This window comes from Bradysia coprophila, unplaced genomic scaffold (assembly GCF_014529535.1).
Source record: "Bradysia coprophila strain Holo2 unplaced genomic scaffold, BU_Bcop_v1 contig_151, whole genome shotgun sequence".
NCBI classification, from domain to species: Eukaryota; Metazoa; Arthropoda; class Insecta; order Diptera; family Sciaridae; genus Bradysia; species Bradysia coprophila.
This window is the reverse complement of record NW_023503423.1, coordinates 5,337,851-5,353,329: the sequence shown is the minus strand read 5'-3', so window position 1 is coordinate 5,353,329 and position 15,479 is coordinate 5,337,851. Positions and strand designations below refer to the sequence as shown.

Here is a 15,479-nt window from a genome sequence, read left to right as displayed (position 1 = left end):
CCCATAACTGATCGTCTGCTGTCACTTTGTCACAAACTATCAGGTTTATTTAGATCTTCAAAAATTCTAAGCTGAAAAGTGGTAACGTTAAATGTGGCGGAAAAGTTGTTGATCGACAGTAACAAATGTTTGAGCAAAGCTGTAAATTCACGGCAGAGTAAAATAGACCAGGCAGTAGCGCATTCATTTTCGAAACGTCAAACAAGGGACCTAGTACACTGTAAGAAAATGAACTCAAATTATTATTCAGGTCACTAGTCAAATCAAGCACTCCTGCCTGGTTTACTTTACTCTGTCGTGTGTAAATTAAGATAAGATAAGATAACCAACGGATGCGTGGAAATAAGTGAATTGATTAAGGCACATGCAGTTCTAACAGCTGCAATACCAAGGCTGTAAACTTTGGGGAGGTCACGCAGATTGCCATTTTATTTGATACACGGGAACACACCACTCCTGAAGATTTTTCATATAAAAAAATTCACCACATTGTCACGGCGACGAGAATCGTCACAGGAGGTGAATTTTTGTATGAAATCCGCCATTTTATCTTCAATTGTGGTGTGTCACCCGCGTATCTGTATCTGCCTCCCCAAAGTTTACTGCCTTGTGCAATACAGCGAACAAAGACAAAAATCGAAGAATTGAAAAAACAGAAACCGTAAATAGAAAAATAGTTATTTATGCAATCGAGGTACAAACTGCTTTATTAAAAGGTTGATATTTTGGAATTTAAAATAGGCCGTTTGTTGTATCGTGAGCATAATAAAGTACTTTGCATTCAGTCAAATGTCAATATTGCATTCAGTCAATATTTTATGCCACAGATGCATCTAAAGTTTGCAGTGGCATAAATAACTATTTTGAACCTTAGTTCAGTCTTTTATTTTCATTAATAAACCTCAAAACTATGTCCTGCGGTAGGACACTAAAATTTTAGTGGGACCGCTGATATTGACTTTTTTTTCGATTAACGAATAACGAATAATAATTAATAATTGAGCACAAAATAACCAAATCAGTGATAAAATCAAATTGACGTAACTGATTGACGTAATTGAAAATTAACCATTGAGAATGCAATCCGATGTAATCCGCGAAATATTTGGCGAATAAATAAAACTATAAGGGAATTCACGAAGCTGAAATAAGCAGAAATATACGCTGTATATTCCGTATATCTTGTATATTTCTGTATATTTCTGTATATCTCGCTTATTTTGACAACTGTCAACAGAAAAATAATTCAATTTCAACTCGATGGATTTTGCTCAAACAAACTGCCATTGCTTAGCGCGCGATCTCAGGAACCTGGAAACGTAATTAGTTTTTCAATCGGTTTAATATTTACCGAGCGATAAGACTTTGAAATCATGATGTGATCAGTATCAAAAAAAAAACTTTTCCAAAGTCTTATCGCTCGGTAAATATTAGACCGATTGAAAAACTAATTACGTTTCCTGGTTCCTGAGATCGCGCGCTACGCAATGGTAGTTTGTTTGAGCAAAATCCGTCGAGTTGAAATTGAATTATTTTTCTGTTGACAGTTGTCAAAATAAGCGAGATATACAGAAATATACGAGATATACAAGATATACGGAATATACAGCGTATATTTCTGCTTATTTCAGCTTCGTGAATTCCCTTTATCTAAAAGACTGAGCTACATCGACTGTTCTTATCGGAAAGTAACAGAAAACTAGTGAATAAGTAAATGAAATTTTTAATGGTATCGTAATTATTCCTTCAAGGTTCTAAAGAAACAGTTTGTTTTTTTATGATTTATGAAATTACTTTTTTAATCGCGTCTTGTAACGTCGAGAAGTGAGATTCAATTTTTTTTTTTTCTAATTCATAGTTGCTCATATATTAATGGATCATCGTCAAAGTAAAACGGGAAGAAATGGGTATTCTTTCTAATACTCGATTAAATTTAGCGAAATCCAGTGATAGTAACGCTTTAAGTAAAACTAAGTAACACAATCAAATAAGTTTTATCTTGGTCATGGCACGAATCCATCTATTTATTTATTTATTTATTTTGAGTTAAGTTTTAACGTTTCCCGCAACACGGCAACACTCCTTGTATTACTTTTGCTATCGAGGAACCGATTTATTTTAAATTTTCTTACAAGTGTGATGTAATTCTGAACTCAATTTGGTGTGATATTTTAAGATTTCGAGCCTACAACATGTGGACATTTAGAGGTCATTTGACTACGCTGTGTTCCTTACTTCAGTCGATTTACCCTAGTGGCACTAAGGCTATCTACGTGCTATAATTGTCTTACGCTGGCTGGCCTTTCTTGTTTTAAATAAGTATGATGTGGTTGTGTAATAGTGTGCAAAATAGCGAGCGAAGTGAGTTATTGTTTTATAAACATTCATTTTATACGAAATGATAATCAGCGTCCAATACCTTTCATTGACAAGTAATTACAAACCTATATTATCACCGGCAGCACTGCAGCACATTTCGTACCTGTAATGGCTCATGTAATTCGAAAAATTCAATGTTATTGGCTAATCGTTCTATCAATAAATTTATGCGCTCACGAGTTATTTTAGTGTTTTTCAACTTGTAAAACATATTCATAGAGATAAACCAGTCGGCTTAAAGACGTTTTTCGAGACCTTTGAGTGCATTTCATTTTTATTTAATAATTCAAAAGTGAAAATGACTGACTCAAAGTTATCGTCGGATAGAGCTATAATTTTGGTCGGTGGTTACGGTACGCGCCTACGTCCACCCACTCTGAGTCGACCGAAACCTTTGGTACAATTCGCCAACAAACCAATTGTGATGCATCAATAGAAGCTCTAGTCGACGTTGGAGTGAAACAGGTTCGTTTTCCCATTTTAACGTCTACTGATCAATGATGGAAACTCTATTTGAAAACTAGCATTGTCCATAGATAGTTCTGGCTGTGTCATACAAAGGGGAACAGATGGAAACAGAATTGAAAACAGAAGCTCGGAAAAGCTCGGAGTCGAATTATTTTTTTCTTATGAGCGTGAGTCATTGGGAACGGTTGGACCATTGGCTCTGGCTGAAGGAATATTGTCACAAAGTTCAGAACCGTTTTTCGTTTTGTATTCGGATGTAATTTGCGATTTTTCATTTAGAGAATTAGACGCGTTCCACAGAAATCACGGTGACAGAAGTTGAAGTATCATCCAAATATAGTGTTGTACTGCACGATAGAAGCGGTCGCATTGAGAATTTCATTGAAAAGCCGCAAGAGTTCATTAGTAATGGAGCAGGTTCTCCATCTCTTCATTAGTTTTCCAAGGAGTACATGACATCATAGCGGCAAAAAAAATCTGCCGCATTGAGTACACGAAGTGGAATCGTTGGCAATGTGCTAGCTGATCCAACAGCTAAAATTGGCAAAGATTGTCGTATTCTCGCATTCTCATCATATTTCCCTTTCCCTAAATTCATTTTGTTTGGTTTCCCAAACACTTTGTATCAAACGTTCAACGTTGCTTGACGGTTCAATAGAGTCAAGGGTAACACGTGGTTTGGACAATTGCATAGTAGGATGTCGTTCAATTGTTGGACGAAGGGTTCGAATGGAAGGAACAACTGTTTTAGGCGAAGATGTTATCGTTGAAGATGAATTGTACATTAATGGTGGCCAGATATTGCCATTCAAGAATAACATCAAGCGTCTTGCTTATTTGTTTTCCAATTGTAAAAAGTATTGGTAAAGTTAGCAGAGTTACCAACGTTTGTCAACATGCGACCAGCGCGCCATCTTAATTATTCACAAGAAGCTGTTACAATTTACATGTAAAAGTATCGGAATATTTAGCAGAGGCTCAAACCAAATCTCCTTTAAATTTTAGAATTTGACCCTTTAAATTTTGTTATTTAAATTCGTCAATTTTAATCAACTTTATAAAAAAAACAACACATTTTTTTGGCATAGTGTAGAATAATTTTTAGTTGATCCTTGTAGGGTAGGCGTACCTATCCTCGGACGATTAACTTTTTTTTCGACTTTGTTTAAGTATTACAAAATTACAAGCTATTATTTTGAATAGTTTGTATTTTCCTCAAGACACAAATTTAATTGAGATTCGTTTTATGTACATTAATTAAATCATTTATTTCCGAATTATTTTTAATTAACACTTTCATTCGGCCGAACATGAAAATCCAATCGTCGGACATTTTTCTCCGATGCCCGGACACCTCTATTTCAATGTTCGGACACTAACTGAATTCAACAATTTCACTGGTTTTTTTCATTAAAATAAAAAAAAGTTAATCATTCAAATACACCACAAATGAAGTGAAAACACTAAATTGAATAGATAAAACCATTTAAATTACAATTTACAAAGCATTTTTGAGTCACACAATTTTGGTATCATTTTCGGTGTATTTCACATGGCATACGTTGAATTTGACACTTCATATGTTTTCCATATAGTCCGACTACTGAATCAAAACGAAATATCCTGCTTGTATCAACCGGACACCCGAAAAACAGTAGAAATTGTTTGAGTGAAAATATTATTAAATTGAACATTAATTAATCTCAAAAACAATAGCACTGTGCAATATAAGTAGTTTTCAACTAGAAAAAAGAAGTGTTTTGATCACCTCACAAACTATTTTTCAGGTAGAAAATTACACTTTTCTGTACGTGGTGCCACTGTTTCAATGATTAAAATTACACAGTGTTCCTAGTGAATCCAATTTTACGATCAATCGATAGTGAAAACTACAAATTACAACTGAAGGATAGTCATCCACTATATTTTCGAGCAAGAAGTTAATTAATTTACTTTTAATGTCAAAGTGTCCGAGCATTGGGGCGTGTCCGAGGATTGGTACGCTTACCCTATATGAAATTGAAATAAATTCATATGCGAGAGTCTAATTAATTGCCTAATATTTTTTGTTCTGAAGTTTAATTTTTTTTTTCTTATTTTTGTTTTCAAAGTTTCTAATTTTTCAAGCCGTCGGCTTTCTTCCTAAAAATTTTCTGGTAATATTTTTGTTGATAACGCATATCTTTTTGCGTGTCGAATCTGTAAGCGTCACCTACACCGACATCAGTTCTTTTGTAAGTGGATAACAGGACTTGCGTCACACCTCCACTGTAAGTGGTTTTGGGCGATTTTTATTGTTATTTTATTCTTTAGCTTCATTTTGAGTATATGGAAGTAAAGGACGGATTAGGCTTAGTCCAACCACTGATGGTCCTCCTCTGGATTTTGTATCATAAAATCAGAGTTCCCACGACTTAGGACGCTCCTAAAATTAGGAATTTTAAGAAATTTTAACGGTAATTTTAGGAGAATTTTAGGAGATTTTGCAAGTAATTTTAGGAGTATTTTAGGAGATTTGATAAAGGTTTTATAAGTAATTTCCGGCGGAATTTTTGCAGCCTCAAGATCTTTCTGTTTCTCATACTCTTCGTAAATAAAAGTGTTTCAGAAAATTAATATGTTCAATTAGGGGTGTGCGATGGATATAGGATCGAGGCAGGCATAGTCCACAAAAAATTGTTATCATCCATAGATGTCAAAAACTCGATTTTCTCAATTGAGCCATTTTGCCTCAATTTTAGACCAAACAAACACTCACGAAACAAACATTTCTCACATGATTTTCAAAAACTTTTTTGTTCTGGATAGCCTACAACATTCGCAAGAATTTAAGCCCACTTGAGCAAAGATCGAATTATTTTCTTGATAGAATTTCCGAATTTTCAAGTTTAAAATCCACTCAATTTTTCATAGTCGGCAAACTTTGACGACTCACCAAAAATACCTTCTCGACAAACTTCGCCTGGATTTAATTTTTTCTTGTAGCACTGGACTCCAATTAGTAGAATAAGACTAATGCAGCTAACAAAGATCTCAAAGAAGGTTTTTGGTAGAAGTCGAAGTAGGTGGAAGACCGAAAACTAAAAAATTTAGCTTCTATGATTTGTCTCAAGTTGTAAATGAATTTTTAAAATTTACGCCAGTATCGATCCTTTCTCCATCGTACACCCCTAATTGACAAAAAGTTTTTTTTTTACCAAAGCATCGTTTTCCTTATGTAGTTCAATAATTGAAACTTTTATGGTTTACACTTTTTTGACGCCAGTTAAGACCAGCAACTTGGTATTTATCAGTTGTTTCTTGTCGATTGGACCCTTCTTTCAAGTTAACAAGATTCACCATAATTTTGGTCGAAGTGCGACGATAGTCGCATTTACTAACAAGCTGAGATCCTCGAGAATATATTTGTTTTCGCTCAATCCACGTTCAGGATCGCTGTTTGCATGATTCAAAGAAAGGACTGTTTTCAAATTCATTGCAGCGTAATTAAAAAAATTACTTGTTTTTCAGTTTTATTAAAAAAATTCTTTGATAGTGTGGGCTATTTTTAGGAATTTTAGGAGTTTTAGAAGATTTTAGGAGATTTTAGGAGGATTTGGTCCATTTTAGGAATTTTATGAATTTTAGGAGGAGTGGGAACTCTGTAAAATATGTAAACGAATTTGTGTGTGGTAAAGTAAAACGAATCGATTTTGTTTGATAAGAACGTTTTGTTTTCTTTTTTAATTTTTTTTTTATTTACGTACGTTTATATTAATATTCATTTTTCGTATTATTCATTATTATATGTATTTAATACACACAAAGTAAATTTAAAAACAAAAATAAACTTAGTAAATAAACTAGACAGAAAAATAAAATTTTGAATTAATACAATTATTACAATAGTTATGGACTGCCGTTGTTTTTTCCTGGTCATAAAAATATCGGTAAGATTCCCGATTCTGAATTTATACTGATAACAAACGGAAAACGATATTTTTTTTCTCTTTACAAAATTTAATTATTGATTTTTGAAAACCGTTTTAGGATGTTGTGTTTTTCAATTATGTTTTTCCTTCTTTTCTTTGTTTCTACCTCTCGCTTCAATTTTTTCCTATTCGACTTAATTAAATTAACTAACTCCTCATCGTTTTACATTCGTTAATTATCCATTTTGTTTTTTTTTTCTTTTTAATTAATTTTGAGTATAAAAATAACTTTATAATCTCGAATCGAATCCACGAACTAATCTTTTCTTTTATTAAATTTTTGATCGTTATAAATTATTAATTCCCTTTTTTACACAATTTAATTCTAATTTTAAACGATTGGCAAATTTCTTGTATAATGATTTTTCTATATAAAATTATACTATCAGTCGGTCATCGTCCACCCTATTTTCAAATTTATTTTCATTTTCATTTACTTAATTTTCATTTTTTTTTCTTCTTCTTCTCTTAACAAAAAATAACCGTCTATCATGGCAGTCTGATTCTATAAATGATTGGACCATGATGCATAGCTAGATGAGTATAATAGTGTCAATACTATCGCATTGTTCAATCCGGTTTTAATACGTGCGAGAAAAATGTATACTAAAATTTCTAGGTTCTAAATTATTTGGAGAATGGACTGGGCAGTGGGGATAGTTGGTATAATAATAGCTTTTGATTCTTTTGTTTTGATACTGACATTCTAAGGTTAATTGAAAAATTTGTATTAGAATTGTGCTAAGCGGATTTGAGATTAGTCAATTAAATCATTCTTCTCCTTCTGAATTTCTTTTTTCACGACTCATACTATAGGCTACGCAAATAGCCAATAGATAGTCTTCATAACTGTGCTAACAACTAAATATAATTTGTTAAAACAAGAATTTAGTATCTTGCCAATAAATTATTCTACTAGGCTCTTCTATACAGCTTCATCCTATTCATTTTTCTAGCAGGATGCACGTAATTCAACACAACATTCAGGTGCTATTTCGGGTCGGTTGTGTTCCAAATGTTGTTATCAATAGAGATTCTCAATGAAAAAGTTAGAGACAGCAAAATTCCAGTAGGAATTTGCTTCGGCTGTTTTTCAGCTGATCCACACAAACAATCGAAACTGTTTAAAAATCTTTATACGGTTTTACCATTACCACGCGCGTGCGTGTAGCAGCTCAACTGTATCAACAGTTTTGGTTGAATATGTGGATCAGCTGGAAAACAGCTGAAGCAAAATCATGCTGAAATTTTACTGACTGTATGAGAGAAGGACCCGTCGTATTTTATCGGAAATACTTAAATTCGAAAATGTAAAATGTCATTAATACTTGGAACATTTTGTTCAATGACGCCTAGTTCTGAAATTTCGTTGAATTTCTTTTACAGTTGTCAACCAAATCTGTGTTAAGCCTGGCACGTACAGCTATTCATCTGTTATAGATAACGACGACAAAAATAATGACAAACTCTGGGTAATACAGTCTTTTATATGGGAAAACACATGTTAAAAGAATTGAAGTACAAGATTTGAAATCAACAGATTAAAAATACTCTAATCGAATGGAAGTAATAGATCCGACAATAATACTGGTCATATGCTTGCCGTCTGTAACAGTATAAGTTTGTTTCTAAATTGTTTTATCAGGAGAGTGATTACGGAAAAGGTTCTCTTTTCTCCATTCTATCTCAATTCTACGTGATATAGTACGGCTCACCATTTTTGGAAAGATGCCGCTGTCACAAACACGGTGTCATAAAATGCCAGCGTGACCTCAAGACTCCGGAACAATAATAAGTTTTTTCAATCGGTCCTACATCGGCTTGGCGATACGGGTTTGAAAAAGCGTTTGATATCATTTCAACTTATCCTTGTTTAAGGCTCTTATCGCCAAACCGTTAAAGGACCGATTTCGGAACTGATTACTGTCCCAGAGTCCCAAGGCAATAGGTTATTTCCCAAGGCCATGTGCTGTACGATGACATTTTATTTGACTAAAATCCGTCGAGTAAAAAATTAATTATTTTTCTGTTGCAGTGACATCTTTCGAAAAATGGCTAACCGTGCTCTATCAAGTAGAATTGAGATAGAATGCAGAAAAGAGATGCCGTTATACGTGTTCAAACGGTTCGATCACTACCACGCGTGCGTGTGACTATGAAACCCATATGAGCACGTATGATCAGTGTCTTTGTATGAGTGGACCAGCTGTTTTATCACCTGAATCGAATTTCGATACAAATTTGGTTGACATTACATCTACTTCTCTTTGCAAACTCAACGAAACTTGTCAATCCCTCTCCCGTTAATGATGATAACAAATTCGAAAAACAAGAAAAAAATGACACATGAAGTTAGAGATATATGTGCATCCTACACTACAGCTAACTGCACGGTATGAAACGATAATTTTCTAATCCTCGATACATTGGATTTGTTTGGATTTAGGGCAAACTCTGAATTCGATCAGTTGCCATCGAGCAACTGAATCACCGTCTTAGCTATGCATAAATCCCATTAAACTGTTTGCTTTGAAGTTCGGACAATTGTTCCCTTTATGGAAATATGGATTGGTAGCCGATCAAAGTCATTCGAACAAATTTATTTATTTAGAAAAAAAAACTTTAATTTTTATTTTTACGTAGAGATAAGTTGTTTAAGTATATGGCAGCAGAGATCTAATTTTTCAATTTAAAAAAAAAATGAAAATTTTAAAAATTATTTAAATGCAATTCACTAAACTGAACATCGGGGGATGGATGAGTTAAAATAAAATATAGCCATACATGGATGCACAGTGTTTTATATGTAATAATAGCGAAGATGCAAAGTGATTTTTTGTTTGAAATTGAAAGGTGGTTCAATACAATCAATAACGTTGTTATTCTAAACATCGATTGAGTTAATTGGATTTCAATTAATTGAAAATTCCGTTTCTTTTATGTTGATTTTAAATCAAATTATTTCTAATTGAATGGTTGTGCTTTTCGATGGGAAACAACTACCACAGTATCCACCACATCGAGCAATTACCTTCTGATAAGGTGGCTCCAACTGAAAATGAATTCATTTCGAATTTTAAAATGAAAAAAAAAATCAAATTTCACAACGCAACAACTTACTTTGGCATGATACAAAATGGTGGCATTCTGTCCTCTTGTCTCCCATTCCGTTTTCGGTCTAATGCGAAATTTCGTTCTTTCGAAATTTATTGAAAATCGTCCCTGCGGACATGGCACTGTGCTGTAACAGTCGCCGGCCGAACCAAAGGTTTGCGATCGTCGACCCGTTGTTACAGCAAATTGCAGATCATCGTCGATGATCTGCAGCGAACGTAAGCTCAATCGTACTTTCGAGAAGTAAGTGGTGCCGGATGGAATCGTATCGTCCGGCCAATCATGATGCTTTCTCTGGACGCATGCGTTACTGTTCTCCGAACGGTATTCGTAGTATGATGCGTAGTTTTGGTCTGTTGGAAATCGAGTTTTGTTAACCAGGAAGGTACGCTCAAGCTCATGAAATTTTTGGGAATATTCAGGAAACTTTCATTCCTTACAATGAACCTGGATGTTAATAATAATAATCTGCCCTGAAAACCCACGCCTTCGGCTAGGGCAATAATGTCCTACACGTCAAAATATCAATCTTGGCAACAGGTGCATAATATATATTACTGTGCCAGTGGTTGGCTAAGCGACAAACCTAGTACCATCTATGATGTACAAGTCGGTGTTGATGTTGAATACCGGTTCTACCAACTACATTCGCTTAACTTAAACCGATTCAATCACCTTTGTTTTGCATGCAAATCAGACGATTGATTCGAAACTGTCAGAGGGTTGAGTTTTGAACTCTCACACTGGCAAGTCAATCGACGAGGGGGAAGTACTTACCCCGATTCAAACTTATATACTCTAATGGAGTGGACGTATTCATGTTATGGCAATATATCGACACATTTCGTCCACGCACAATTAGCTCGTATTCACCGTCCTTATATATGCCCCGTGAGTGTAGCCCTTTGCACGAACCTAAATAACATCGGTACATTATTGAATGCTATTGCAGATTGCTTCGTTACTCACAATTCGGCGGTGGAGTGCATGCCTTCTTTGTAGGTGGCTTCTCATGATCGGCACAACTATACGATTGCTTGTTCAATCTCGTATCGTAGCATAACACTCTTCGCTTGGTGTAACCGGCACAGGTGCACTAGATATATAGAAAATGATGAGTAAATTGAGTCTAAACCGGAACCAGTTATGGTAATTACGCTCTTCCACTCCTCCGGTTTCCATTTGCATTCCGTTTTGCCGTCACAATGTTTCGTTTTTATCGGTTTCACCAGTTTGCTGCACTTTTGATCGACTAAAATCTCCTTTCCTGACATGCATTTCACCTCCCTAGATGCATAGCCGTGGCCACAACCGACCGAACACTGCAATTGAATCGGCGAAAAAGAGAAGAAGAGAAAAAAGATCCGGATCGTTATACATATCGACAAAGCGAGAAATAAATCGAGTAAAAATTATTGTAAAGAAAATGCAACACTAACCCTCGACCAGGGAAACGCAACCCATTTGGGTGGATTACAATTTCTTCTAAAGCAATATTTTCGTTGTGGAGACAGAAGAGGAACGGTTATATTCTGGCAGTAGACATTATCTACGATTTCACCTTTACGTCGTGGCGTTCGACTTTTACTACTTTTTACTTGTGTGCGCACACAGAAACGATTCCTCTTTTGGATGCCGGTGCCGCAAGACGTTGAACACTTGAACAGTGAGAAAGAGAAAAGAAACATCAAAAATCAACTGTCCCATTTGCTATAATCGGCATATACTTTACAGGTGACCATTTTAAGCGCCATTTAAATTTGCAGCACATGCCAACAGTTTTCGGTTTTGTATCGGCAGAACAGAGCCGTTCGTCAACTTCACCATTGTGATATTGACATGTTACTTGGCGAGATTTCGTGCAATCAGATTTACACTGCATGTGATTTGATGGGAGTGTATTAGTAAAATTGTATTAAAAACATCGATAAATCGGATGTCGTACATAGCTGAATGCATCAAGCTCAGGGTGTCTACTCCAAGGAGTGTAGTTCGAGAGAAAAAACTGTGAAATTCGTTCACCGATTTACATTCCTTAGAATAGTCCCCGATCTAGCCGAGTACATTTACTTACATCGTCCCAACGACCAATGCTCCATTCGGGACAGGCCGGATGCTTACATATCGATACATTGGTCGGTTTCTCTTCCGCACAATATTGATCGTCGATTTCCAACTGTGTAACGGAATCCCAACATTTTACACTGCGCATCATTTGGCCCGTACCACATGTTACGGAACAAGGACCCCATCGGCTGGTTTGCCATTTTATTCTGCGAAAAAGAATTGCAAATCATTTCGCTCCTTTAGAATGGTGACTGGACGGAACCATCATAATCGATCTAAGATCTGTCCGACTCTTGCTCGACATTTTACCTGGTGCTTTGGACTGGAATATGACTTGCAATTTTCCTTCCCTCTGTTCGACGATCCACCGGATATGGAGATGGAGATGTTGGATAGACTTCATCATAAACGTTGTTGTTCAATGTGGTCGGTAATATTTCGGCCGCATTTAATACTGGAACAACGGCTGGTGGTAACTGTAGGATGATGATGCAAAAATGAAAAGAGAAAAAAGTTAGTTCCCTGATCAGATCACCACACAATTGAATTGATTTTACCGGTGCGTCAGCGGTATATGACCAAGTGGGACAATCTTCATTGTTGCAAGTTCGTTCCAAAATATCCCTAGCCATGTGAGCACAGTAATTTTCGCTTATTTTGATGCCATTCGAATCTGACAAGCAGTGGATGTTACGTCTCTGAATTCCTCCGTTACACGACAATGAACACTATTGTGACAAGAGTCAGTTGAACATCTTCTGCCAGTTAATCGACTTTTTCATTACCTGTCCCCATTCATCATACGCCCATCGAGCATTCTTGCACGGTCCAGTGCAGCTCTCGTATACGACTGGTTTCGCGGTTGGTTGACAATACGAGTCATCGATAATCATTGTTTGATTGTTTTCAACGCGCCGCTGAACGCATCTATGATTTAGAATCCGTTCGCCAGCTCCACATGCGGCTGAGCATTCGGATCGTGTCACCTCCCAGCTGAAATTTAATTTATTTTTACTTCGCTCCGAACCAGTGTGCATTCAATTCTTACTCAATCTCGCAATGGTTGTTGCAGTGTTCGAACTCAATTTTTGGTTTTTTCGACGGAAGACAATTATTTGGTGAAATGACCTTCTCATTGTCCGATTGGATGCAAATACCCGATCGGAATCTGTTTGGGAATTAATTTTATGAGAGAAACGAATCGCATGGAACAACATCCGAAGACCGGTAGTACCTTTTCCCATTGCAGATTTGATCGCATTCGCTCCAGTCACTCATTTTCCACACATAATACGGATGGAATTGCGACGACGGTTCGTTCAAAGATTGAGTATACGAATACAGAATCAGATTCGAATCGGGGTAGTGGTTCTCTTGCCTCGAAAATATCTACAAAGAATCTGAGTGAAAACACAATTCGGTTCCAATAACTTCCCTTTCTCGCATTACTTCAACGGTCAAGTCGAATTTGATTCTCCGCGCAAAGCTTGAGTTAACCCTCTCCATTGTCGTATTAGTACCGGTATATTCGAATGTTACGCCTCCGTAAGCAAACACTCGCGGATACTGGGTGATTACGTTGTTTCCGTTCAGCGTATAGTTGCCTTTCTCATCGCTCAACGCTTCAGAACAAATAGAATCGAAATTGAGTTCTATTTTGCTGGTTGCAAGTTATCACCAGACTTACCAATATAATTCAAATCGTCCTGGTAGCCGGGTTGGATAATTTCAATATTCGATGCACCCTTTGGTATGGTTGTTACATAGTAGTAGTATGGACGACTGCCCCTTTTCAATTGGTTCGAATTGAATGTTCCGTGGATATCGATGCATGTGTTATTGTTGCCGGCACAGACACCGCATTTATCTGTTCATCGAAAAGAAGATTTTTAAATTCGTGCCACAAACAGCAACATTTTGGCTTACCTAAAGTTGCATTAGACGAAAGCTCGTTATCACATCCAGCAACGCGACAAACACCATTAACGCATTTATGAAAACTGTCGTGGGTGCACGATGTTCCATCAACAACCTGCAGAAATTTAATTTTTTTTTAAGGAAATTTCAAGTTCCAAAATCTTTTGGTAGCCTCCCTCACCTTATCTTTCAATAGAAAATAATTGCTGGTCTTCTCCACCCTGCAATACAGTTTACATTCGTCTCCCGGTAGAACTATAGTTCAGTAAAATAAGTGAAATTCAAGAATCGATTTCAAAGCAACGAACCTCCATATTTCGGGATCCACGTATCATTTTCAACGATGCCAGTGATGCCATAATTTTTATTGTTAAAATTGGCACACTGTTCACCACGAAAATCGACCGCATCCGGTGAACATTCTTGCGTATTGCACGACTTGTATTTGATGCGATTTCCGATACAATATTTGCCACCGTTTGCCGGTACCGGTGAATTGCATTCACGTGTTGCAGACTGTATGCCACCGCCACAAGTACGACTGCATGTGTCGAAACTGGAATTGTTTGAGACGATTGGTCAGTGGTCTTTCAGCGGTGAGCCACTTTGGCAGGAAGCATACAAAAAATGTCTGCTTCACCATAAGCACAACAATCCTCCTTTTAACTTACTGAGTAAACGGACCCCATCCTCCATCAACTTTCTGAATTGCATGCCTGTTCCGATGTACACATTTACCCCTTTGGCACCAATGATCGTGACCGCATTCAGTTCCATCAGCCCATGGCATGTGCTGCGTTCGACAACCCTCAGCATCGTCGTCACTGCCACACCATAGTCTAGCGCATGTTGGCTGAACGAAGAGAAAAAACTTAAATCGTTTCAGATCAACTGGTCATCGTTCAGGATTTATTTACCATGTACGAACACACCCTCGATTCGGGACCGAACACCAGTTTGCACTGTTCATCGGCACTAAATTTCTCACCGGCTAATCGTCTACTTGCCACTTCAATCATATCTTTTTTCGGTTTGTCTAGCATGCAAAAGCCATTGTTGTTTCTAGAAAGAAATTCATGAATGAACCGTTCGGACAATGTAGTTGGCGGTACACTAACTCTAAAAACTCGGTTACATAATGTCTGGAGCAATCTGACCATGACCACGGATGCGTATTATGATCCAGCATTCTCGACATGATGTTCTGTTGAGTTTTTCCCGGCTTACGAAATTCGGCACATTTTGTATCATCATCGTGGGGCATACTTAAACTGCACGAACGAGAAAATAAAATCAATTTCCGTTGATCATCTGAAAGCATCAGCGAAATCTTACACGTGTCCCAATTCATGGGCAATGGTAAATGCTGCCGATAATCCATTGTCCTGTACAACAGCACAAGATGCTCGTTTGCACATTGTATTTAATTCAGCTAGACCCAATGTATCACATTTTTGCTCGTTGGCACTTCGACATATTTGTTCTCTGAAAAATTTACCATCAAAAATTAACAGCCATCTCACCAATCGAACACACCATGGACTCATTCGCATTCACACAGAA

The 15,479-nt window shown here is 36.6% G+C and overlaps 1 protein-coding gene and 1 pseudogene across 1 annotated transcript in view; one reads left to right on the top strand and one right to left on the bottom strand.

Annotated features, from left to right (window-relative positions):
* Nucleotides 1-2,677: 2,677 nt before the first annotated feature.
* LOC119074984 lies at nt 2,678-3,876 on the top strand (annotated as a pseudogene).
* A 3,055-nt stretch (nt 3,877-6,931) lies between these two features.
* LOC119074554 (A disintegrin and metalloproteinase with thrombospondin motifs 9) overlaps nt 6,932-15,479 on the bottom strand; it is a 49,433-nt gene continuing 40,885 nt past the window's right edge. The window contains exons 10-31 of the mRNA XM_037180740.1: nt 15,252-15,401; nt 15,035-15,187; nt 14,834-14,978; nt 14,588-14,769; nt 14,225-14,472; nt 14,098-14,171; nt 13,926-14,031; nt 13,687-13,866; nt 13,449-13,621; nt 13,234-13,388; nt 13,048-13,167; nt 12,785-12,992; nt 12,557-12,727; nt 12,309-12,475; nt 12,007-12,205; nt 11,665-11,808; nt 11,372-11,590; nt 11,090-11,254; nt 10,902-11,028; nt 10,710-10,847; nt 9,939-10,285; nt 6,932-9,870 (exon numbers count right to left, since the gene is read on the bottom strand). Of these exons, the coding sequence (XP_037036635.1) occupies nt 9,772-9,870; nt 9,939-10,285; nt 10,710-10,847; nt 10,902-11,028; nt 11,090-11,254; nt 11,372-11,590; nt 11,665-11,808; nt 12,007-12,205; nt 12,309-12,475; nt 12,557-12,727; nt 12,785-12,992; nt 13,048-13,167; nt 13,234-13,388; nt 13,449-13,621; nt 13,687-13,866; nt 13,926-14,031; nt 14,098-14,171; nt 14,225-14,472; nt 14,588-14,769; nt 14,834-14,978; nt 15,035-15,187; nt 15,252-15,401 (3,670 nt within the window). The 3' untranslated portion in view covers nt 6,932-9,771. The remainder of the gene's footprint in view (nt 9,871-9,938; nt 10,286-10,709; nt 10,848-10,901; nt 11,029-11,089; nt 11,255-11,371; nt 11,591-11,664; nt 11,809-12,006; nt 12,206-12,308; nt 12,476-12,556; nt 12,728-12,784; nt 12,993-13,047; nt 13,168-13,233; nt 13,389-13,448; nt 13,622-13,686; nt 13,867-13,925; nt 14,032-14,097; nt 14,172-14,224; nt 14,473-14,587; nt 14,770-14,833; nt 14,979-15,034; nt 15,188-15,251; nt 15,402-15,479) is intronic.